The following is a 25,565-nucleotide window of genomic DNA, read 5'->3' on the forward strand; positions in this document are numbered from 1 at the left end:
GCGCCCGCCACCATGCCCGGCTAATTTTTTGTATTTTTAGTAGAGACGGGGTTTCACCGTGTTAGCCAGGATGGTCTTGATCTCCTGACCTCATGATCTGTCTGCCTCGGCCTCCCAAAGTGCTGGGATTGCAGGTGTGAGCCACTGTGGCCGGCCTTTTTTTTTTTGGTGGTAGTAACAGTGGAGAGCCCTCAATAAATGCTTCATTGGGAAAACTGTAACCAACAGCTGAGAACTGCGTCATCTCACTGCTAAATCTGTAAATTGATTTTCTTCTTTCTTGTTTCAGTGGAGAAGATCCTTTCTCCTATCAAAGGCCAGAGGTTTCAAATATGCCCTGGAGCCTAACCCGTTAACTTTTTTTTTTTTTTAAGACACAGTCTCACTCACTCTTTTGCCCAGGCTGGAGTGCAGTGGCGCGAACTTGGCTCACTACAGCCTAAGTCTCTTGACAGTCCACTCTTTAAAGCGATGCTCCTGCCTCAGCTTCCTGAGTAGCTGAGATCACAGGCGCCACCACCACGCCTGGCTAACCTTTGTGTTTTTAGTAGAGACAGGGTTTCCCCATGTTGGCCAGGCTGGTCTCGAACCCCTGACCTCAAATGACCAATCTCTGCCTCCCAAAGTGCTGGGAGTCCAGGCGTGAGTCACCACGCCAGGACCCAACCCATTACCTTTTTAAGATTTTAAGTCATTAACTATCCCCTTCTTTTATTTTCCGCCTCTCTACTGGAATATCCCCAACATTAAACATTCTCTCATTTCCTATGTTTGGGGTTTTTTTTTTTTTTGGTCTTTTCTTTTCTTTTTCCTTTTTGTGGAGAATGGGTCTTGTTATGTTGCCCAGGCAGGTCTTAAACTCCTGGCCTCAAGCTATCTCCCTGCCTCTGCCTCCCTAAAGTAGTGGGATTATGGTGTGAGCCACCATGTCTAGCCTCTAATTTCCTATTTTCAAAAAGGCTCCAGCCCCACTTGGTGGCTCACGCCTGTAATCCCAGCACTTTGGGAACTTTGGGAGGTCAAGGCAGGTGGATCACCTGAGGTCAGGAGTTTGAGATCAGCCTGGCCAACATGGCGAAACTCCGTCTCTACTAAAAGTACAAAAATTTAGCTGGGCGAGGTGGCGGGTGCTTGTAATCCCAGCTCCTCAGGAGGCTGAGGCAGGATAAACTTGAACCCGGGAGGCAGAGGTTGCAGTGAGCCAAGATGGTACCACTGCACTCCAGCCTGAGCGATAGAGCCAGACTCCATCTCAAAAAAAAAAACAAAAAAACAAAAAAGGCTTCATGTCCCATACCTCCTTTCAGTTCTCACCCTATTTTGCTGCTTTCCTTCTAAAAAAGGGGTGTCCACGACCGGGCGCGGTGGTTCACGCCTGTAATCCCAACACTTTGGGAGGCTGAGGTGGGTGGATTACTTGAGCGCAGGAGTTCAAGACCAGCCTGGGCAACTTGGCGAAACCCCGTCTCTACCAAAAATACAAAAACTTAGCCGGGCGTGGTGGCATGCGCCTGTAGTCCCAGCTACTGGGGAGGTTGAGGCGAGAGGGTCGCCTGAGCCCGGGAGGTTGAAGCTGCAGTGAGCTGAGATCGTGCCATTGCACTCCAGCCTGGGGGACAGAGCCAGACCCAGTCTCCCCAGAAATAAAAGTGTTGGGCTTGTTGTTATCAATGTGTAGTGCCTTACATTGTATCAACTCATTTAATCTTCACAATAGCATCGTGGCTGGGGGCCGGGGGAGGACTATTGTAAACCCCATTTTACAGAAAAGGAAACAAAGGCACAGAGCGGCAGAGCTGGGATTACGAACCCAGGCAATCTGGCTTTAGAGACCATACCCTTAACTGTGCTAAAGCATTATCCCAATATATGTTGATATATTTGTGATTTTATTTCTTCAGCGATTATCTCCCCTCGCCAATGCACAGGTCTGCGGGAGCACGGACTGTCTGAAAGGTTCTGAGTTTAGCTTTAAGCACAGTGCCTGGCACATACCATTTGTTGAATAAATGGATCTATCTATCTATATATGTGTGTGTGTGTGTGTGTGTGTGTGTATATATATATATATATATATATATTTTTTTTTTTTTTTGAGATGGAGTTTTGCTCTTGTTGTCCAGACTGGAGTGCAATGGCGCGATCTCGGCTCACCGCAACCTCCGCCTCCCGGGTTCAAGCGATTCTCCAGCCTCAGCCTCCTGAGTAGTTGGGATTACAGGCATGCGCCACCACGCCAAGCTAATTTTGTATTTTTAGTGGAGACGGGGTTTCTCCATGTTGGTCAGGCTGATCTCGAACTCCCGACCTCAGGTGATCCGCCCGCTTCGGCCTCCCAAAGTGCTGTGATTACAGGCGTGAGCCACCTCACCTGGCCTACTGGATCAATATCTTTTTAAAAAATTCCACACTGGGAGGCATTTGGTGTAGGACTGAATCCCCATATTTTAGAAGCCGCCTTGTCTCTTCTTGCCTCGATTTCCCATCCTGTTAATCAGGAGACTCAGGGCGGGAGGACAAAGCCAGGTGCAAGAGGCGTGAGCACAGCGACTAGGAAAATGGAGTCGGAAGCCGTAATCTTTAGTTTCCTCCGCTGCATGAGGCACCATGTGCACCACGTGGACTAAAGGAGACATTTTCTCCATTTTGAAGCGGTGTCCAGGCTTCAAGACCTAGGCTCCAATTTCTCACCGTGAAGAAGCTCGGGAAAACCGGGCGCTTGGGGAGGCGCGCGGGCAGAGGCTACCCGTCCCCGCGGCCTCTAGACAGGGGCGGAGTCCCTTCCCGGCCTCCGCGGGCCCCGCCCCCGGACGGCGGAAGCCGAGCTCGCCCTCTCCGCCCGGGCCTGGGCGTGTCCCACGGGCGCACGGCATGCTGGGAAGGCGTAAGCGCGGCGGCCATTTTGTCTTGTCGGCTCCTGTGTGTAGGAGGGATTTCGGCCTGAGAGCGGGCCGAGGAGATTGGCGACGGTGTCGCCCGTGTTTTCGTTGGCGGGTGCCTGGGCTGGTGGGAACAGCCGCCCGAAGGAAGCACCATGATTTCGGCCGCGCAGTTGTTGGATGAGTTAATGGGCCGGGACCGAAACCTAGCCCCGGACGAGAAGCGCAGCAACGTGCGGTGGGACCACGAGAGCGTAAGTCCCGCGGGCCTTGGGCCTGAGCCCGGGCTCCGTGGGGGAGGGGAGCGGGCGCGGGCTGTGGCCCGCCTGGCCGCGGCGCGATGTGGGGCCAGGGCCGCACCCGGGGTCGAGCGTCTGACCCGGTGCCCATGGAGCCAGGAGGGAGGATGTTGTCCGGACCCGGGGATGGGGGTGATTTGGTTTTGTTGTTCTAGTATCAAGGGGGTCCAGGAGAGCCCTTGGCAGAATTGAAAAGCACCTTGATGAGGCGGGGAAACGCGGGAAAGAAGGATAGCAGCATCTTATTAAATCTAGCGGCTCCGAGGTTTCACCTCGTTATGAAATAGGGAGAAGGGCACATTCTTCTGTAGTTTGGGTTGAACGTCGTATTTAGACTAAAATTTCTGACCAGGATTCATGGTAAAAATCGTGGCGGTATTTTATTTAAGTAATTACAGCATGACGCTTATACGGGGAAATAGAAATGTAAAAGAAGTCGTTTACTTGTTAGGGTTTACCGTGATGATTTACAAGTATTGTTCGTTAACAGTATTCTAAGAAGTCCCTTATAGAGGCAGCTGTCAAGGTTTTTTCTTCCACATAAAACTCATCTGATGCTCTTAGCCCTGGGAGTAAAGGTAAATATTATAACCCCAGTTTCACTGGGGAGACTTAAAAAAGGCTCACCCAAAGTCTTGGCAACTGAGGAAACTAATCTTTGTAGTTCTGTTAGCTTTCCACAATCCTATGAAACTGGTTCTCTGCACCTACTGTAGCATTTCAAGTGTTTTGATCTAGTTTTGAACATGCAGTGTAATGTTTACTTTAGGTCTTATCTGGAGAATAGATACAGAATTTAATTTTACTTTGCGGTTATAATCGAACACGCTAATTTTAAAACAATTGCTAATCAAAATAGGAAGGAATAGTTCAGGTAATGCATGCTTCTTTAGAAAACTGTTTTCTTACTCTTTTTAAACGTAGGCTTTGGTTAAGGTAAAATTTCTTTTTTGCAGTGTAGGAAAGCAAGTTGGTGCTAGATGACTCCTTTTAGGACTTTAAGAAAGAGTAAGTTTGGCTCAAGTTGTGTTGGGGTGCTAACTGATTCCAAAGTAGTATGAAACATTCTTAGAGTAGAATTTATTGTTTTAAGAGGTGGGTTTTTTGTTTTTAACATTTAGGCTCCCCATCCCCCCGACCATTTGTCACAATAGGAGACTAAGGAACTGCTTATCTTGACCATCTTTCTTTTGTAGGCATCTTTGTTACAGCGAAGTAACTTTTTTTTTTTTAAACTACCTGACTCTGTAACCTTTCAGTCTAAACTTTGCAAAGGTGTTAGGAATAACGCTCAAAATCCTAAGTAAGGTAAAAAACCAAAACATTATGGCGATTCGGCTTATGTTCAATAGGTTATTTGTATATTTTGAATTCAAGAGAAAAATGCTTTCCATTGGACTCCTTATCAGTTGGAACAGCCTTGTATCTCTGCACCCTTGGCTTTGAACACGTTTTAGAGAAACTGTTTTCTTTCCCGGGGTAATTTGTTGCCACATTGCATTGTATGTGATGGGTTTATGACTCTTCAATGAAGAGGCCCTCAGAATAGCAATTTAGGTTTTATGTCATCTCAGCCGTAATCTGCTTTGCTTTCAGTTTTAGTACTTTTCACTAATTTTAACTTTCAGTGTTTATTACTAAAGTATTTAATGCTTTAATGACAGATTGCACTTCACTCTAGATTGAAGGATTTCAAGTCAGTTACTGGCATTTCAGATTGATATCTGCAGGGAAAATGTTGGTAGTGTTGAGCAAAAACAAAGCACATGGTCTCATCTAAATAGGTAGAATTATTGTGTAATAAAGCTGGGGAAGTTCTTGATATCGTTTCCGGGTCATCTGCGTATTCTTGTACTGTTGGCTGTTAGTGCTAAACCTGCGGGGATGGGCAAACCCATTATATGCTGAAAAGGAGTCACCTTTTCTATAGCCTGATATTTTAACATATTTTTGCATTCCTGTTCTATCTGGAAATTTTTCTTGGCCATACTTGCATTAAATGGAAGAAGCCATTTCAGCTGGATGGGGCCCTTGTTTTTTTTTTTGGAATAGAGATAAATACCAAAATAAGGAAAGGAAGCAACCATTAATTAAAACACAGTTGCCGTGGCATCTGTAAGTATTTAACAGTCAAAATGCTAACTTTACCTAGTATTAAAGGTAGTCCCTAGATAGCTGTATTTGACCTGTGGAATTTGTTTTAAATGCATATTTCTGTACTTCAACCCCTTCAACTCCCCTTCCCAGAGAGTCAGATTCTGTCTGTCTTGGGGAAGGGTCCCAGTATCTGCATTTTTTATGGCTCCTCTTATGCATTCTTTTTTTTTTTTTTTTTTGAGACGGCGTCTTGCTCTGTCTCCCAGGCTGGAGTGCAATGGCGTGGTTTTGGCTCATTGCAACCTCCGCCTCCCGGGTTCAAGCGATTCTCCTGCTTCAGCCTCCCGAGTAGCTGGAACTACAGGCGCCCTCCACCACGCCCAGCTAATTTTTATATTTTTAATAGAGATGGGGTTTCACCATGTTGGCCAGGATGGTCTCGATCTATTGACCTCGTGATCTGCCCGCCTCGGCCTCCCAAAGTGCTGGGATTACAGGCGGGGCCACCGCGCCCCGCCGGCTTCTCTTATGCATTCTAAAGTTTGTGACCTACTGTTTCCTGACCCATCCTGATTAGTCCTGGGCTTTTAATTGTGCATATCTGCACAATTAAATCTTAATTGGTATTAATTTGGTAGTAGATTCTAATACTGTATTTTTTCTCCTTTTCATGATGGGTAATAAGTGAGCAAGCAGCACTTGCGAAGCGCAGTTTCAAGTGAAGGATGCATCTGTGATGCAAAATCATCGACCATTTATTTGTAATGGTGTGTATGTAACCTTCACCGAGGTATTTTAATGGGGCTAGTGCTTTTACAGGCATTTCCAACTTTGTAGATTGCTACCTCTGGATCTGAGAAACTGCAGCTAAAGTGAAGTCGGCTTTAATACTGTTTCATGGATTCATTGGTACACCCTCCCACCGTGTTTATTTGTATTTTGCAATTGTTTGAGATTACTGTTTTGGTTTTTTGCACTAAGCAATTGCTTGGTTAATCCTAAACAACCACAGTGATGAGGAAAGCATGTGATTGTAACTAACTGCCTGGGGTGAGTACCTTTCAGTGAGGGTTTGATTTCAGTGTTAGCCAGAGAAGGCACTAGTAGCCATATTGTTAGAAGATTGTAGTAAATTGTAAAGTCTGATCTGGAGTTTTGTTATTTTTTATGTAGCAAGACAGAAATTTTGTAGTTCAAATTGAGGTTTTTATATTCTAGATCTCAACCTGACAATGAAATTACTTAATCATTAACACTGATTCTAATATCTGAAATGAGTTTTCTTCCATTTATCAAACTCAAGCCTACCCTTCCTTCCATGAAGGTTTAACATGAAGGTTTAATAATTTATGAAGGAAATTGAACTATGTTCTTTTCTAAAATCTTTGGAATGTTAGCAGATACTGTCATTGACACTGAAAAGTTGTTTAGAAAAGGAAAAACAGCTAAAGCTTCTGTCCACATTTTTTACTTGTATACTTTTTCTTTTTGCTTTAAAAATGTTCAGAATTTGGGAGCAAAAATTGAAAGGAAAAAACTAGTGATTATAATGCATGATGGCATCTATTAATATGTATTTTACTAGTTTTCATTCAGAGTCACCAAAATGTTCATAGTAACTTACTATGTTACTATGGAGTAAGATAGAAAAGCATTTTCTACCCCGCTCCCTGCCCCCCCCCCTTTTTTTTTTTGAGACAGAGTCTAGCTCTGTCACCCAGGCTGGAGTGCAGTGGCATGATCTTGGCTCACTGCAACCTCCACCTCCTGGCCTCAGCGTCCCGAGTAATTGGGATTGCAGGTGTGGGCCACCACGCCCGGCTAATTTTTGTATTTTTAGTCGACAGGGTTTTGCCATGTTGGCCAGGCTGGTCTTGAACTCCTGACCTCAAGTGATCGGTCCGCCTCAGTCTCCCAAAGTGCTGAGGTTACAGGTGTGAGCCACTGCGCCCGGCTGGCATTTCCTACTTTACTCCATAGTAAAATAGTAAGTGTTGGCTTCTCAGAATTGCCAGCAGTCCATGTGTTATATGTGTATGTAATTGCTATTTGCTTTTCTTCCCAAAACATACAGAATTAGAGTGAATAGTATAATAAATTGAACTCCCCATGTACCCATGCCCAATTTAGCAATATTAGCACATAGTCAATATTATTTCCTCTGTATCCCTTCCATTATTTTGAAGCAATTCTGTTATTGTCAACCCTAAAGCGGTCATTGTATATCTGTAAAATACAAGGACTTTAAAAAAAAAAACATAGCCGACCGGGCATGGTGGGTCACACCTGTAATCTCAACATTGGGAGGCGGCCAAGGCAGGCAGATCACTTGAGGCCAGGAGTTCGAGACCAGCCTGGCCAACATGGTGAAACCCCGTCTCTAATAAAAAATAAAAAAATTAGCTGGGTGTAGTGGTGCATTCCTGTAATCCCAGCTACTCTGGAGGTTGAGGCGGGAGGATCCTTTCAACCCAGGAGGCAGAGGTTGCAGTGAGCCGAGATGGTGCCACCACAGTCCAGCCTGGGCAACAGAGTGACACTTTGTCTCAAAAAAAAAAATAGAATAAAATAACCACAATACCATAATCACACTGAAAATTATAGTAAGGTATTTCGTAAATCTTTGGTTGCTTTAGGAAAATTGTGTGTGTGTGTGTGTCATTATATATGTTATTAGCCTTGATTTCCTCACAAAAGGAGAAGGTAGCTTAAGCTTGTAAATTTGACTTTTTTGCTAATACAGTTCTTCGTTTTATGAAATATTTTCTCTCCCCCCCCCCCCATGGAGTCTTGCTCTGTTGCCCAGGTTGGAGTGCAGTGGTGTGATCTCAGCTCACTGCAACCTCCACCTCCCGGGTTCAAGCGATTCTCCTGCCTCAGCCTCCAGAATAGGTGGAATTAGAGGTGCATGCCACCATGCCTGACTAATTTTTGTGTTGTTGTAGAGATGGGGTTTCACCATGTTTGCCGGGCTGGTCTTGAACTTTTGACAACAAGTGATCCTTCCTCAGCCTCCCAAAGTGCTGGGATTACAGGGGTGAGCCACCATGCCCAGCCTTTCTCTTCATTTCTTATAGTAAGTTAGGAAAATTGTTGTATTCATTTATCCAACAAAAATATATTGCTCGGCTGGGAGCGGTGGCTCACGCCTGTAATCCTAGCACTTTGCGAGGCTGAGGCGGGTGGATCACCTGAGCTCAGGAGTTCGAGACCAGCCTGGCCAACATGGCGAAACCCTGTCTCTACTAAAAATACAAAAATTAGCCAGGTGTGGTGGCGCATGCCTGTAATCCCAGCTACTCGGGAGGCTGAGGAAGGAGAATCGCTTGAACCCGGGAGGTGGAGGTTGCAGTGAGCCGAGATCACGCCACTGCATTCCAGCCTGCGCAACAGGAGCAAGATTCCATTTCAAAAAAAAAATTAAAAGTATTGCTCTTAGGTAGATAACAGCAGGATAGTACAGATACAGCACTTGGTCCTAAAGAGCCATCATGTATTGGTGACAGTAAATGCACTTTTTTTTTCCAATGGGGATTATTCCAATTGAATGTAAACGCATTTCCATAACAGAATATGATAAATGCTACCCTTGGGAAAAGTAAAATTGACCCTTGAACAACACGGGTTTGAGTTGAGTGTGTCCATTTATACGTGGAGTTTTTTCCATAAATATATTGGAACATTTTTTGGAGATTTGCAACAATTTGAAAAAACTTGAAGACGAATCACATAGCCTAGAAATATTTTTAAAATTTAAGAAAAGATAAGTACATCACAAATACATAAAATAGATGTATATACTAGATTATCGTTTTCCTACCACAAAATACATACGAATTATAAAAAGTTAAACTTTATAAAAACTTATGCACACAGTACATGGTGCCACTAGCAGTCCAGAGAAAGTAAAGATTGAGTAATAACTGCATAAAATTAACTATAGTACATACTGTAATACTGTAATAATTTTGTAGCCACCTGTTGCTATTACAGTGAGCTCAAGTGTTGCCAGGCTCCACTTAAAATGCCCTATGACCTGTGACTCTGATAATCTCTGCATGAGCAGTTGGTGTCTAAAGTAAATTGCATATCACAGTAAAAAATTATCCCTTGGTTCTTGTGTATTTTCATCATTGTTTATTGCAATACCATATAAACTTTTGTTGTTTTGCTTTTTGTTGTTGTTTTTGAGACAGTCTTGCTCTGTCGCCCAGGCTGGAGCGCAGTGGTGCCATCTCGGCTCACTGCAACCTCTGCTTCCCAGGTTCAAGCAGTTCTCATACCTCAGCCTCCCAAGTAGCTGGGATTACAGCCGTGTACCACCATGTCTGGCTAAGTTTTGTATTTTTAGTAGAGATGGGGTTTTGTCATGTTGGCCAGGCTGGGCTCGAACTCCTGGCCTTAAGTGATCCGCCCACCTTGGCCTCCCATAGTGCTGGGATTAGAGGTGTGAGCCACAGCACCTGGCCTATGTACAATACCATGACCTTTGAATAACGCCCTGAGACCCATACGAAGTGCAGCTAGTGACATTGGAAGTGCTCCGAAGAAGCAGAAAAGTCATGACAGTACAAGAAGTTAAATTGCTTGATATGTACGATAGACTGAGATCTACACCTGGGGTTGCTGGCATTTGAGACAATTCATCTTTTGTATACAGATGACCTAAACTTAGGGTATTGATAAATACAGCACTGTAAATGTGTTTTCACATTTTTTTCTCTAGCTTATAGTTATTTTTTTCCCTAAACATTCTACAGTGCACATCTCTAGCTTTATTGTAAGAATACAGTATATAGCCAGGCACGGTGGCTTACGTCTTTAATCCCAGCACTTTGGGAGGCCGAGGTGGGCGGATCACTTGAGGTCAGGAGTTGGAGACCAGCCTGGCTAACATGGTGAAACCCTGTCTCTACTAAAAATACAAAAATTAGCCAGGCGTTGTGGCCGGTGCTTGTAATCCCAGCTACTCAGGAGGCTGAGGCAGGAGAATTTCTTGAACCCGGGAGGCGGAGGTTGCAGTGAGCCGAGATCACGCCACCGCACTCCAGCCTGGCTGACAGAGCGAGACTTTGTCTCAAAAAAAAAAAGGAATATAGTATATAATACAAATAATATACAAAATACGTGTTAACCAACTGTTAGTGTTATTGTAAGGCTTCCAGTCAGTGGTAGGCTTTTGATAGTTAAGTTTTAAGGGAGTTAGGGTCAGTAACTCTCTTAGTTGTTATAAAGGAATACCTGAGGTTGGATAATTTATAAAGAAAAGAGGTTTATTTAGTTCAGTTCCACAGACTGTACAAGAAGCATTGTAGCTGGTACCTATCTGGTGAGGGTCCCACACTGCTTCCACTCATGGCAGAAGGGGAGCTAGCATGCGCAAAGATCACATGGCTAGAGTGCCAGGCTCTGTTCAACAATCAATTTTCCAGTCAACTAAGAATGGGAATTCACTCCCACAAAAATGTTTTTTTTGGGACCAAAAAAACCACATCCAAACCATAGCAGTGCCCCAGCCCCCCGAGTTCAAAGGTCAGCTGTATAGTGTACACAGGAAAGGAGTGCATAACCCAGATTGGGATGGATACTCAGGAAAGGCCTGTCAGACAAAGTGGTCTTTAAATACATTTACCTAAAGGATTGGCAGGAATTAGCCTGAGGGAGAGGAGAGAGAAGACACCTTACCAGCCTGAAGGAAGAGCTGGAGAAAAATCGGTGAATTTGGCAAATTTTAAATAGTATTGTAGTGTGTATGTTTTTGTTGGGTGGGGGAGTGTAGATAGGTAGGCAAGAACTTAGTTTTAAATAGTTTTTATAGGCCGGGCGTGGTGGCTCACGCCTGTAATCCCAATACTTTGGAAGGCAGAGACGGGTGGATCACGAGGTCAGGAGATCGAGACCATCCTGGCTAACATGGTGAAACCCCGTCTCTACTAAAAATACAAAAAAAAAAAAAAAAAAAATTAGCTGGGCGTGGTGTGGTGGCTGGCGCCTGTAGCCCCAGCTACTTGAGAGGCTGAGACGGGAGAATGGCGTGAACCCGGGAGGTGGAGCTTGCAGTGAGCCGAGATCGCGCCACTGCACTCCAGCATGGGCGAGAGAGCAAGACTCCGTCTCAAAAAAAAAAATTTTTTTTATAAGCCTTGTTAAAAGTTTAGACTTTATTACATTGGGAAATAACTGAAGGCTTCTAAGCAGAAGAGAGATGTTTACTAACTGGCTGCTGTGGAAGATTGATTGAAATTTTACTAGAAGTTTGTGTAGGCAATAAATAGTGAATCATGCCTGCAAAGGTATACTGTAATAAAATTAAAGGCATGGAAATGAATGTGTGGTCGTGGTATAACAAACATAAAACTATATGTTATCAGGGACATAATTTTTGTTATAAATTCTTTTATTAAAAATTATCTCTTTGGGGGTTTATCTTTAACACAATGAATTGAACTCTTAGGTAAAAAGAAAATATTTACTTATAGCCTGTCATAATCAGAATTAAACTATTAATATTGAGGCAGAAGTGACAAAAAACTACAGCGTGTAGGGTTGGTTTTTGTTTTTGTTTTTGTTTTTTTGGAGACAGAGTCTTGATCTGTTGTCCAGGCTGGAGTGCAGTGGCGTGATCTCAGCTCACTGCAAACCTCCGCTTTCCAGGTTCAAGCGATTCTCGTGCCTCAGTCTCCCGAGTAGCTGGAACTACAGGCGTGTGCCTCCATGCTTGGCTAATTTTTGTATTTTTAGTAGAGACGGCGTTTCGCCATTTTGGCCAGGCAGGTCTCAAACTCCTGGCTTCAAGTGATCTGCCTGCCTCGGCCTCCCAAAGTCCTAGGATTGCAGGTGTGAGCCACTGCAGCTGGCTTGTGTTCCTTTTTTTTAAGCAATAAAATTTCCAGGTATTCCTGGATTTTAAATTAATCAATATTTGTATATGTATGGCATTTGAGGTATTCCAGTAATATGTCCTGTTTCAGAATACAGTAAGTCTGCATTTAACGTCGTTAATGGGTTCTTGGAAACTATGACTTCAGTTGAAATGACATATAACAAAAGTTTTACCATAGACTAGTTAATATAAAGAAGAGTTAGGTTTCTGTGGCACATTCTGGTTACAGAAACATAACTAAAAAGACCCAAAACATTTCTGATATCAAACATTGAGATAAATTTGAGGTATACATACATTTAAGAAAGATGAATAAAAGCGAGATAATTACCCAGTTTTTGGTGAATCGGTGAGTGATGGCAATTGTGGTGGTGAGTTAAGTCAAGGAATAAATGTTTACAACTTGAACATTGTCAGAAGCACCTCCTACCTCCATTCAGTTCCAACACAATAATAAAGATGGTAAACTCACCACTTTTGGACTATGCTGTTTATTGTCATGCATTTGTATGATTATCATATGCTTTACAAACTTTTATTTTACAATAATTTATATTCATTCCATTCCAGCCTCCTTATTCCAGTTCAGGGTGGTGGGTGGCCAGAGCTGATCCCGGCTGCCCAGGATGCAAGGCAGGAACTAACCCTGGACAAGATGCCCTCCCATCACAGGGCATACTCACACACCCACACTCACCCAGACTGGGACTTAGGCATGCCAGTTCACCTACTGTGCACAGCTTTGGGATGTGGAAGGAAACCAGAGTACTGGGAGAAAACCCATACAGACATGGGAAGAACTTGCAGACTCCTACACAGTTAGCCCCAGCTGGGAATCATTTTTTTTCCCCTCATCACATTATTCAAGGACTTACTGTATATAGTAATTAGGATTGGCTATTTAGATTTTTAAAATTTAAGTCCCTGTCAGTTTTACTGTTTCCAACATGAGTTGTGTTGCCAGTGTTTAGATAATCAGAAGTAGATATTGAATATAAATACATTATATATATATATATGTATTTTGGGGGTGGGGAGGGGGGACAATGTCTGGCTCTGTTACCCAGGCTGGAGTGCAGTGGCACAATCTCAGCTCACTGCAGCTTCCACCTCCTGGGCTCGAGCAGTCCTTCCACTGCTCGAGCAGGCTCCTCCCACTCCAGCCTCCTGAGTAGCTGGGACTATAGGCCCGCACCACCCCTGGCTAATTTTTTTGTATTGGTGGAGATGGGGTCTTGCCACGTTGCCCGGGCTGGTCTCGAACTCCTGAGCTTAAGCCATCTGCCTGCCTCAGCCTCCCAAAGTGCTGAGATTACAGGCGTGAGCCACCACTTCAGTCTATTATCTTTATGATAAGCAGTTTAACAATAATAGTGCAGACAGGCCAGGAGTTCAAGATCAACCATGGTAAAACCCCATCTCTACTAAAAATACAAAAATTAGCCAGGCATGGTGGCAGTTGCCCATAATCCCAGCTTGGGAGGCTGAGGCACGAGAGAATTGCTTGAGCCTGGGAGGTAGAGGTAGTGAGCCAAGATCGAACCACTGCACTCCAGCCTGGACGACAGTAAGACTCTGTCTCCAAAAAAAAAAAAAAAAAAAAAGACCTAAAAATAGTGCAGACAGCATTGAAAATATTTGATTAGCTCAAAGGAGAATTGTATTGCTTAGTGTTGGATCTAAGTAGATACAGAAAGACAAAAATCATTAAGATGTCCTTAATGGGCCTGGTACTGTGGCTCATGCCTGTAATCCCAGCACTTTGGGAGGCCAAGGTGGGCGGATCATTTGAGGTCAGAAGTTTGAGACCAGCCTGGCCAACATGGCTTAACCCCCATCTACTAAAAATAGAAAAATTAGCCAGGCATTGTGGTATGCTCCTGTAATCCCTGCTCCTTGGGAGGCTGAGGCAGGAGAATCACTTGAACCTGGGAGGTAGAGGTTGCATTGAGCCAAGATTGCGCCACTGCACTCCAGCCTGGGCAACAGAGTGAGGCTCTGTCTCAAAAAAATAAAAATAAAAACTGTTGATGAGACTGAACACTTGTCACTAGTGTTGCCTTAAATTTATTAAGAGGATAAGTTACGATTATGTAGGTATTTAGAGAGTTTGCATGGGTATTAATCTGTAATAAGCATTTATATCTTTTGGGGATTACTATTAAATGAAGACTGCTGGTATTCCAAAACTTGAGCAGTTCTCATGATTATATCCAAAAGTAAGAAACGAATTCTCTGGGTTTATTCTTTTTTTGAGACAGTCTCTCTCTGTCATCCAGGCTGGAGTATAGTGGTGCGATCTCAGCTAACTGCAACCTCTCCCTCCCGGGTTCAAGCGATTCTCCCACCTCAGCCTCCCAAGTAGCTGGGATTACAGGCACTTGCCATTATGCCTGGCCAGTTTTTGTATTTTTGTAGAGACAGGGTTTCACCATGTTGGCCAGGCTGGTCTTGAACTCCTGACCTCAGGTGATACGCCTGCCTCCGCCTCCCAAAGTGCTGGGATTACAGGTGTGAGCCACCACACCTGGCCTCTCTGGGTTTGTTCTTATTATCATTATTGATGATTTTATTTGAAGAACCCAAATATGTTCTTCCCGTTTTTTCGGATCCCTTGTTAATATTTTTAGTTAAAATCATTCTCTGGGGAGAGTTAAAAGAAGCAGTCCGGTAGCTAGTTTATTGTGTAGAGTAACAGATAATTCTGATGTACCATTAAATGGTAAAGCAGGAGAGTTGGAGTGGAAGGAACACTCAGAACTGGATTGGGGAAATGGATTCTAGTCTGGATTCTGTAGATATAGCTGGATGCCGTCAGGGCAGGTCATGTGGTCTCTAATGGGGTGATTGGACTAGATTAGGTAGCTTCTGGTTAGCCCACAGACAGGCATGTGTTATTTGGTTTACACAGTGCCTAAAAACATTTAAAATAATAATGTGCAGCGGACAGGTCTACGGAAACCTACCTTCAGAGTCTGAAGAAGCTGAGAGGCCAAAGAAAGAGGCTGACAAATCCAGTGTCTTGGAAACATGTAATAGGGACCTACGAACAGAAGCCAGGTCTGTGTCTTGGGCAGCTGCTGGCGTCAAGACAAGATGTCATATCCCCAGACCCGGGGCTTATATGCCATAGGGAAAGGGTATCTGTGCGTCAGAAGGCATGTGTAGGATAATTACTTATGGGCAGGATTTATGTTAAGTACAAAATCATCGAAATTGTTTTGACCTAAGGGCAGGATTTACAGTAAGTACATCTTCTTAACACAAGGAACAGTAGATAAAGTAGAAATCTTAGGGGCATTCCTGGAATTGGAGTTATTCTGAAGTCAGCCTGGCACTTTAACACCCAAGATGGAGTTGCTTTAGCTTTTACATACAGGCTAACACCTTTTTCTTCCAATTTAGCAAATGTATACAGTTTAATCTTTACAATCCCACTATAAGAAATTTATTACCTCCTTATTTATTTAATTGAGTCTTGCCCTTTTCACCCAGGCTGAAGTGCAGTGGCGTGATCACCACTCACTGCAGCCTCAACCTCCTGGGCTCCAACGACCCTTCCACCCTAGCCACCCAAGTAGCTGGGACTACAGGTGTGTGACAACATACCTGGCTAATTTTTTTCATTCTTTTTTTTTTTTTTTTAGAGACAAGGCCTTACTTTGTTGCCCAGGCTAGGCTCAAATGATCCTCCTGCTTTGGCCTCCCAAAGTGCTGGGATTACAGGCATAAGCCACTGGGCCCAGCCTATCTCCTTTTTTAATGCTATGAAGAAACCAAGGCAGAATTACGACCTCTGGTTCTTTTTCTTTTTTTTTTTCTTTTTTAGACAGGTTGCGTTCTGTCGCCCTAGCTGGAGTGCAGCAGTGTGATCACAGCACACTGCCACCTCCACCTCTGAGGCTCAAGCAGTCCTCCCATCTCAACCTCCCAAAGTGCTGGGATTACAGGCATGAGCCCCGCCAGGTACCCCTGGTTCTTTAGCAGATAAGCAATGGCGAAGATTCATTATGCTGTGTTGCAGTGTACCAATTTCACATGCTTGAGAGTCAGGAGGGACTGTAGAGATGTGTTTATTCGTTTTTTTGTTTTTAAATGGTGAACCTTTCTGAGGATCATAGACGTTGTGTCTTACCTACCTTAAACTTACGAAACACTTAAATTGGTCATGAGGCCGTTAGAAGTCCTAGTGAAAACAATAAAATTAATCTTTAGATAGAATAATCTCCAAAGCCCTAGAATATATTACTGTAAAAATGGGAAATAGAAATGAAATGTTTATAAGTAAAGATAAAATTCACAGTAATAATAAAACTTTGTTTTTTTTTGAGACAGAGTCTCGCTTTATCACCCGGTGGTGCGATCTCTGCTCACTGCAAGCTCCGCCTCCCGGGTTCACACCAGTCTCCTGCCTCAGCCTCCTGAGTGGCTGGGACTACAGGTACCTGCCACCACGCCTGGCTAGGTTTGTTTGTTTTTTTTTTTTTTTTGAGACGGAGTCTCGCTCTGTCACCCAGGCTGGAGTGCAGTGGCGCCATCTTGGCTCACTGCAAGCTCCGCCTCCTGGGTTCACGCCATTCTCCTGCCTCAGCCTCCCAAGTAGCTGGGACTACAGGCGGCCGCTACCACGCCTGGCTAATTTTTTGTATTTTTAGTAGAGACGGGGTTTCACGTGTTAGCCAGGATGATCTCAATCTCCTGACCTCGTGATCCGCCCGCCTCAGCCTCCCAAAGTGCTGGGATTACAGGCGTGAGCCACCGTGCACAGCCAGTTCACAGTAATAGTAAGACTTTTCATGTGTGTGAGGATGGCACACAAAATTTAGTTTTTAAATTATTTTATAACCATACAGTTTATGGCTATAAATAATAGCAGATTCTGGCAATAACTTTTACTAAATATAGTTGTGTGAAATTTTTGAGTCTTCAAAACAGGGTTAATATAATTGAAAGGTTAGGTCACAGTAAAAGTGGCATAATTGTTGCCACATCCTCCCTCCCCCAAATAAACTCTCAAAGAAATGTTTATAAAAATCGAGTATTGGCATTGGTATTTTACTGTGTTGCATTTAAAGTGAACACAAAGTTGAACAAAATGGATGTTTTAAGAATTAGAAAATCATATGGCATCACAAGCAGTGGAACTTCAGAAATAATTTTTAAAAACATTAGCTTTAGATAGCATATAGTCTTTTTAAAATAAACTATTTGTGACAACAATGTTTAAGTTACAAAGAATAATCTTTTTTAAAACTTTTTTTTTTTTTTGAGACAGAGTTTCTCTCTTGCTGCCCAGGCCAGAGTGCAATGGCCTAATCTCAGCTCACCGCAACCTCCGCCTCCCAGGTTCAAGCAATTCTCCTGCCTCAGCCTCCCGAGTAGTTGGGATTATAGGCATGCGCCACCATGCCTGGCTAATTTTGTATTTTTAGTAGAGACGGGGTTTCTCCATGTTGGTCACGCTGGTCTCAAACTCCCGACCTCAGGTGATCCTCCCGCCTTGGCCTCCCAAAGTGCTGGGATTACAGGTGTGAGCCACTGTGCCCAGCCTTTAAAACTTTTATTATGTTCTTAGAGACGAGTTGTCACTTAATGTTGCCAGGGCCTGGAGTACAGTGGCTGTTCACAGGTGTGGTCCTAGCACACTACAGCCTCAAACTCCTGGCCTCAACTAATCTTCCCGCCTTAGCCTCCCAAGTAGCTGGCACTACAGGCCTGCACCACTGTGCCCAGCTGCAAAGAATAATCTTAAAAATCAAGTATAATAACTTGGAAAGAAAACAGTAGAAAGATACTAAGACATAAAGCTGTATCAGAGTAATATTGGCATAAAACTAGTGGCTTGCCTAGCTTAAACTTATGGAACAATAGTTTTAAATTGGTCATGAGGCCGTTAGAAGTCCTATTGAAAACAATAAAATCAGTCTTTAGAAAGAATCTCTCCAAAACCCTAGAATGTATTATTGTAAAAATGGGAAATATAAATGAAATTTTTATAAGTAAAGATAAAATTCACAGTAATAGTAAAACTTTCACGTCTGAGCGCGGTGAGGCCTGTAATCCTAGCACTTTGGGAAGCCGAGGCAGGCGGATCACCTAAGGTTGGGAGTTCGAGACCAGCCTGACCAACATGGAGAAACCCCATCTCTACTAAAAATTCAAAATTGGCCGGGCGTGTTGGCGCATGCCTGTAATCCCAGCTACTTGGGAGGCTGAGGCAGGAGAATCGCTTGAGCCCAGGAGGCAGAGGTTGCGGTGAGCCAAGATCATACCATTGCACTCCAGCCAGGGCAACAAGAGCGAAACTCTGTCTCAAAAAAAAAAGAAAGAAAGAAAAAAGAAAAAAAACTTTCATGTCTGTGAGGTTGTTTAAACATGAATATTTAGATATGTTTTATGACTTTAATCCTGGATGCAGCTTATGGAACCACATTGCTTCAAATGAGTGTAAAGCCGTTGAGGAAAAAAGCCTATTTCAGATTTAGCACCCAGTTCTGTCTAGAAAGAACTTTCAGGTTTAAATTTAACACTGCCTTTTTTTCATTTCCCTTTCCCTTTTCCTTTTCGTTTTCCTTTTGCCTTTACTTTCTTTTTCTTTTTCTTTTTTTCGAGACAGGGTGTGATAGTGTTGCCCAGGCTGGAGTGCAGTAAATAGCACGATCATGGCTCACTGCAGCCTTGACCTCCCAGGCTCAAGCAGTCCTTCTGCCTCAGCCTCCTGGGTAGCTGGGACTGTGCCACCATGCCTGGCTACTTTTTGTATTTTTTATAGACATGGGGTTTTGCCATGTTGCCCAAGCCGGTCTCAAATTCCTGGGCTAAAGTTATCCTCCTGCCTTGGCCTCCTAATGTGTTGGGATTACAGGTGTGAGCCACCATGCCTGACCAACGCTGCCTTTTCTTTCATGTGTTATAGTTATGCATTAATAATCTCCCCAGAGCTGGGCACAGTGGTTCACACCTGTAATCCCAGCACGTTGGGAGGCCAAGACGGGCAAATCACTTGAGGTCAGGAGTTCGAGACCAGCCTGACCAACATGGTTGAAACCCTGTCTGTACTAAAAATACAAAAACTAGCTGGGCATGGTGGCGCATACCTGTAATTCCAGCTACTTTGGAGACTGAGGCAGAACAATTGCTTGAACCTGGGAGGCGGAGCTTGCAGTGGGCTGAGATGGCGCCACTGTGCTCTAGCCTGGGCAACAGAGTGAGTGAGACTCTGTTTCAAAAAAATATATAGTGATAATCCACCTAGTAACAGTGAAGTTTTGTGTGAAGGAAAGGTGATATTTTGGAATTTTGATTTACATGGTTTGGTTTGTAGTGTTATAAAATTAAATTTGGGATAGAGCAGTTTTGGAATATATCTGAAGGAGTTACAAAAGTACCAGTGGGAGAGAATTAAACATTGGTTTTATGTTAATAGTTTTTCCCCATACTGTGGGAACCCACCAAGAGAATTGCTTGGAGCCAGGAGTTTGAGACCAACCTGGGCAATGTAGCAAGTCCCCATCTTTCCAAAATATTTTTAAAAATTTGCCAGGCATGGTGCTTGCACCTGTAGTTGTAGTTACTTGGGAGGCTGATGTGTTAAGGATCTTCTAAGCAAAAAGATGGAGCCAAATTGCTTTAAATGAGTGTTAACTGTGATTTAGATGGTTATTTCCAAATCCTAATTTGTAAATAGGCCCTAATCTATGAAAGAGATGAAATGATAAGAATAGCGTAAGAGTTTTTAAAAATATAAAAATTGCCCTTTATTTTGGGATGTCTTTCCCATATTTGTTTTTGCTACTGGGGGGTCAGCAGGTGATGATTAAAAATAGATAAAGAAAATACTAGTAATACGAGTACTGCAGATTTATTCTTTTACCAAAATTCAGGAGTCTGAAAATCACTAATTTACCTAATATGATTCAACAAATGAAATTCTTATATTGGTTGAAACATACATACCTCAAGAAATGAGAAAATAGTTATTTGGCACCCTTCTCCAATAAAGTTTTAAAACCAAGCAATTTTTTAAGTACCTTTGTTTTTCTTTACTAGGTTTGTAAATATTATCTCTGTGGTTTTTGTCCTGCGGAATTGTTCACAAATACACGTTCTGATCTTGGTAAGTGAATTTTCTGTGTAACTTTTATCAAATTTATGATATTTAAAATGTTGAATAGGAGTGGTGAAAGGAAAAAAACTGATTATAATTCTGTGAAGTTTTTTCTTAAAGATTTGCTAATAAGTAATTTCTTACTTGGTTTAGATATTTGAATGTATTAATAAATGTCAGTCTGATTAAACATGGTGGCTTAATTAAACATACATGTCTATTTCCACTCCCTCCCAAAACTCCACTTAAATGAAAAAAATTTTAAAAAGATGTATATGGAAGAGGAGATAACATTAGAGATGTCAGCAAATTTTTGGAAGATGACAAGTGGATGGAGGAGTAGCAGCAAACACAACAGAGCAGAGCAACCTGTACCCTAAAAGCCTGCAGAAGGGGATACTAAACAGAAGCGAGTGTTTGATCAGCAGAACCCTGGACAGGCTCAGGATTTGGAGGCACCAGGTACCACAGAAGGCAGGGTTGAGTCATGGGGCTGAAAATGAGAGAGACTAGTCTGTAGTCTAGTTCAGGGTTTCTCAACCTTGACATTGTTGACATTTTGAGCCAGTTTTGGAGGGGGCTTTTCATGCATTGTGGGATGTTTAGCAACAACTCTGGCCTTTACCCACTAGATAACCAGTAGCACCCCCTGTTGTGACACCCCAAAATGTCTTCAGACATTGCCAGATGTCCCCCAGGATGCAAAATTGCCACTAGTGTAGGTGGTCCTGTGCATCTGTTGATCTTACTCTCCTCCCCATAGACCCCAGGAGAAGAGAGGTTATTTTCTGGAGAAATTGGACTAGAGAGACTAGTTTATCTGAACCACAAAATAGAAAAAAATAATTGACTATTTCCTCAATTCTCTCAAGGATGGTACATAACCAGGATCATTCTGGATACATAAAAGAAGTCAATTCATTATGTACAATGTTTGCCTTAGAGCATTAGGAGCATATTAAGGCAGGACCAGTCTAGATCTTGAGATTTCAGACACAGCAGGGGCAGTAGTAAGTTAAAAAAAGAATGTAAAAGAGAGTAAATGAATCTATATTTTTATTGGTGGGGCTCTCCTCTGCCCTGTTCCTAGAAGGATACAGCCAGATGTTTTTCCCCAGGCAGAAGAAAAGAGGATTCTTCTCTAGAGAAAGTGAACAGTTCCTGAGAAGTGATCTCTACAGGTACTGACCCTTGGGGAATCTCTTAAAAGAAAGTCTTACTGCCTGATTTTCCTATGATAAAGCCCATTCATGAGCTGACAAACCCTGCCTAATCCCTACTAACTTCCAGTCAGATTTTGGAAGTGTCTTTTTAAAAAATTAGTTGCTTGCCAAGGACCACCAGTCAGACATTCGAAGAAAGCCTTCAACACAAGAGATTAACAAAACCAACAGAGAAAGAAGAATTTAGTGGAATTGGAGATAATGGGGAAAGCAGAAGAGAGATTCTTCAAAATCTTAAGAAATTTAGTATCTTCAGAGACATATGAGAAGACACTATATTCTTCAGCAATAATAGGATGCCATAAAGAGGGAACTTGTGGAAAAAGTTTGAAAAACATTTTCTGAAAAACAGCTCTTAGAAATTAAAACTGAAGAAATAGAACTAAAATCACCAGAAAGATTTGAAAATAAAATTAAGGAAATTTACTGGAATATTGGGCAGTATGACAGAAGGATTTTTTAAAAACTTAGTCCAGGAACTGTACTACCAGCTTAATAGTTGTGGACAGAATAAAAGCAGAGGGAATTGCTTAAGAAAAAAAATTTGCAGTACTAAAGGGCATTCATCTTTAGGTTGAGCAGGTCCTACAAGTGATTAGGACAGTGAATGAAAAAGATCCATACCTAGGCATACCCCTGTGAAATTTTAGAACACGGGGGTGGTGGGGGTGGGTGTAGGTCACAGAATTATGAATCAGAATGGCCTAAGACTGGTCAGTAACAACGGGGGAAGTTGAAGACATTGGAGAAACATCCTCAGGGTGCTGAGTGAAAATGTGTCTACCGGAGGGGGAAAAAGACATTTTCAGATATACAGGGTCTCAACAGATTTATCTCCCATGGGCCTTTTCTCAGGAAACTCCACCAAAACATGTCCATAAACCAAGAAAGAGGAAAGAAAAAACAAGAGATCCAGTAATTCTCATCTACTACAGAGCAGAAAAGGAATTCATCAGGACAATAATTCTATAGTGAGCTTAGAAAATAAGTATCCCAGATTGAAGTAAGGCAGAAGGCCCATGGAAGAAAATGAAACTGATGATCTGATGTATTTTGAGTCATATGTGAAATTAGTATTGAGATAGTTTCTATAGCTGAGTTGAAGTGTTTGAGAAGAATTTGAAAATATAGAGAAAAAACTAGGCTCACACCTGTAATCCCAGCACTTTTGGAGGCAAAGGAGGGCAGATCACTCGGGGTGAGGAGTTCAAGAACGGCTTGCCCAACAGGGTGAAATCCTGTCTCTACTAAAAATACAAAAAAATCACGCAGGCGTGGTGGTGGGTGCCTGTAATCCTAGCTCCTTGGAAGGTTGAGGCAGGAGAATCCCTTGAACCTGGTGGGCAGAAGTTGCGGTGAGCCAAATTGCGCCTCTGCACTCCGGCCTGGGCGACAGAGCAAGACTCTATCTCAAAAAAACAAAACAAAACAACAACAACAACAAAAAACATCAGAAGTGTCTCATAATGAGCCTTTGTTTGGCCTGACAGTGAATAGTACTTACATAATATAAGCACTAAGTGTTTATTTATCCAAAAATTTTGATGTCTAGGATTGATAAATAGCAAAATAAGCATAGAATTTTAAAAGGTGGAGGTAAATTCGAGAAGAAATAGAGAAGAGTTAAGATAATTGCTTTTTAGAGGTGGGAAGAAGTAGGGGTTAGGTACTAGTCTAGTGCTATTTGACTTTATATACAGATTTGAAAATAATAAAGTCGGCAATGGTTCAGTTCAGTGGTCTACCCCCATCAGTTTTCTTTAGTGGCAATAAGGAAGAATTTCCTTTCACCTTCCCTCCTTTACTTCTCTTTTAACCATATATGGTTGCTATCCATTATATTGACTTTGAAGACTGAGCAGATCAATTTTATATCCTATTTGGTTATGATGCTTCATGATTTAGTAGGATCAATTTAGAAGTCTACAAACTACTCAGTGATAAAGTGAATCCTTTTTAAAAAGAAAAATAACTTTTTGTTTTTGGCAAGAAAAGGTTGCTAATAATCACAGATAATTTATACAATTATATTTTTTCCCCCAGGTCCGTGTGAAAAAATTCATGATGAAAATCTACGAAAACAGTAAGTTATTTTGCTTGTCATTTCCCCCCCAGTTATTAGTTGGTTTAAGTGGGACAAGGGTTGAGGAATAATTGCAATTAAATGTAAAATGAGTGTCTGAGAGAAGTCCAGTCACTGGTTGGGGATAGTAAGAAAGTTCTATAGCTTCAGTAATGATACTGATAGCTACCACATGAGTGCACCCTGTATGTCAGACTTTTTTTTTCTGTAGCCCATTTGCTGTTTTTTTAAAATGAGCCTCACTGTGTCGCTCAGGCTGGAGTACAGTGGCATGATCTCAGCTTACTGCAACCTCCGCCTCCCAGGTTCAAGGGATTCTCCTGCCTCAAACTCCCGAGTAGTTGGGATTACAGGTGCCCACCACCATGCCTGACTAATATTTTGTATTTTTAGTAGAGACAGGGTTTCACCATGTTGGCCAGGCTGGTCTCAAACTGCTGACCTCAAGTGATCCACCCACCTCGGCCTCCCAAAGTGCTGGGATTACAGGCGTGAGCCACCATGCCCAGCCCCGATTTTATCCATGAGACTTGTCTTAGGTCCAGGGTCATAGATCCAGTACAGTGGTAAAGCTAGTGGTTAAACCCCTGTGTAAAGCTCTATGACGAGGGGCAATCAGAAAGTCACTTCAAATACACCTGGTTTACGCTGCAGCCTAAATGGAATAGTCGTTGAGGCTAGTTAAGATAGAATATTTGAGTTGTAATGGCTGAAGATTTGGAAATGAGTACTTGTTTATTTTCATGTTACCAGGTATGAGAAGAGCTCTCGTTTCATGAAAGTTGGCTATGAGAGAGATTTTTTGCGATACTTACAGAGCTTACTTGCAGAAGTAGAACGGAGGATCAGACGAGGCCATGCTCGTTTGGCATTATCTCAAAACCAGCAGTCTTCTGGGGTAAGTGAAATCAATTCAGTCTTTGTAAACGGTCCTTGTTTTCTGGAGGTTCAGAGACCTCCCTAATATTTTTGAAACTTGTCTTCTGTTCATTACTTTGTTCTTTTAAAATGATATGAAACTTACAGGGCATTCATTTTTTTTCCAGTCTTTATTAGCAAACATAACATTGATTTTGCTAACCATAAGATTTTTCTTTGTTTTTATTTTTCTTGAGGCCAAGATTTTTCCCTTAAATAGTAGTAACTGACAATATGTGATTGACCAACAGAAGTTGAAGATAATTGAATTACTGTCCTTTCAATTAAGCATTTTAATTATTAAATAGAAATATTATGTATGGTATGTGCAAGTTTGCATGTTTATCTTTGTTTTCAACTTGTTGGTAATACGTTTTATTGTCTTCAATAGGCTGCTGGCCCAACAGGCAAAAATGAAGAAAAAATTCAGGTTCTAACAGACAAAATTGATGTACTTCTGCAACAGGTGAGAATTGTGTGCATTAATGTCAGGAAGTAATGTGAAACAGACATGTAACCAGCAAAAATACAAGGATGGGCCAGGCATGGTAACTCATGTGTATAATCCCAGCACTTTGGGAGGCCGAGGCGGGAGGATTGCTTGAGCCCGAGAATTTGAGACCAGTCTGGGCAACAAAGTGAGACCCAGTCGCTACAAAAATTAGCCAGGTGCAATGGCGTGTACCTGTGGTCCCAGCTACACACAAGGCTGAGTTAGGAGAATTGCTTAAGCCTACAAGGGCGAGGCTGCAGTTAGACGTGTCTGTGCCACTGCACTCCAGCTTGGGCAACAGAGTGAGACCTTGTCTTTGTGTGTGTGTGTACATGTACATATATATGTATCTGAAAGGACAGCAAATATGAAAAGACGCTCAACACTATTAGTCGTTAGGGAAATACAGATTAAAACTACAATCAAATACCTATTTGACACCTATGAGAATAGCTAAAATTAAACTGATCATACCAGCTATTGGCAAGGATGTGAGCCAGCTGGAACTGGGGTATAATATTGCACAACCACTTTGGAAAAAATAGTCTCATTTTTTTCTTTCATATTCCTGTAGATCATATTG

The 25,565-nt window shown here is 42.5% G+C and overlaps 1 protein-coding gene across 16 annotated transcripts in view; it reads left to right on the forward strand.

Annotated features, from left to right (window-relative positions):
* The first annotated feature begins 2,406 nt into the window (after positions 1-2,406).
* LUC7L3 (LUC7 like 3 pre-mRNA splicing factor) overlaps positions 2,407-25,565 on the forward strand; it is a 33,532-nt gene continuing 10,373 nt past the window's right edge. For 14 of the 16 annotated variants that reach the window (XR_008621586.2, XM_055100976.2, XM_063599265.1 and 11 more), the window contains exons 1-5: positions 2,407-3,133; positions 20,208-20,274; positions 23,532-23,571; positions 24,325-24,469; positions 24,881-24,955. Coding sequence is in view for 15 of the 16 variants with exons in the window: in XM_055100976.2 (XP_054956951.1) it covers positions 3,035-3,133; positions 20,208-20,274; positions 23,532-23,571; positions 24,325-24,469; positions 24,881-24,955 (426 nt within the window). In the remaining variant the exon portion in view is untranslated. Of the gene's footprint in view, positions 3,134-20,207; positions 20,275-20,664; positions 20,728-21,383; positions 21,447-23,531; positions 23,572-24,324; positions 24,470-24,880; positions 24,956-25,565 lie in introns of those variants that run through there. The other 2 variants (XM_063599268.1, XM_063599267.1) reach the window with 2 other exon arrangements.

Source organism: Pan paniscus, chromosome 19 (assembly GCF_029289425.2).
Source record: "Pan paniscus chromosome 19, NHGRI_mPanPan1-v2.0_pri, whole genome shotgun sequence".
Taxonomy (NCBI): domain Eukaryota; kingdom Metazoa; phylum Chordata; class Mammalia; order Primates; family Hominidae; genus Pan; species Pan paniscus.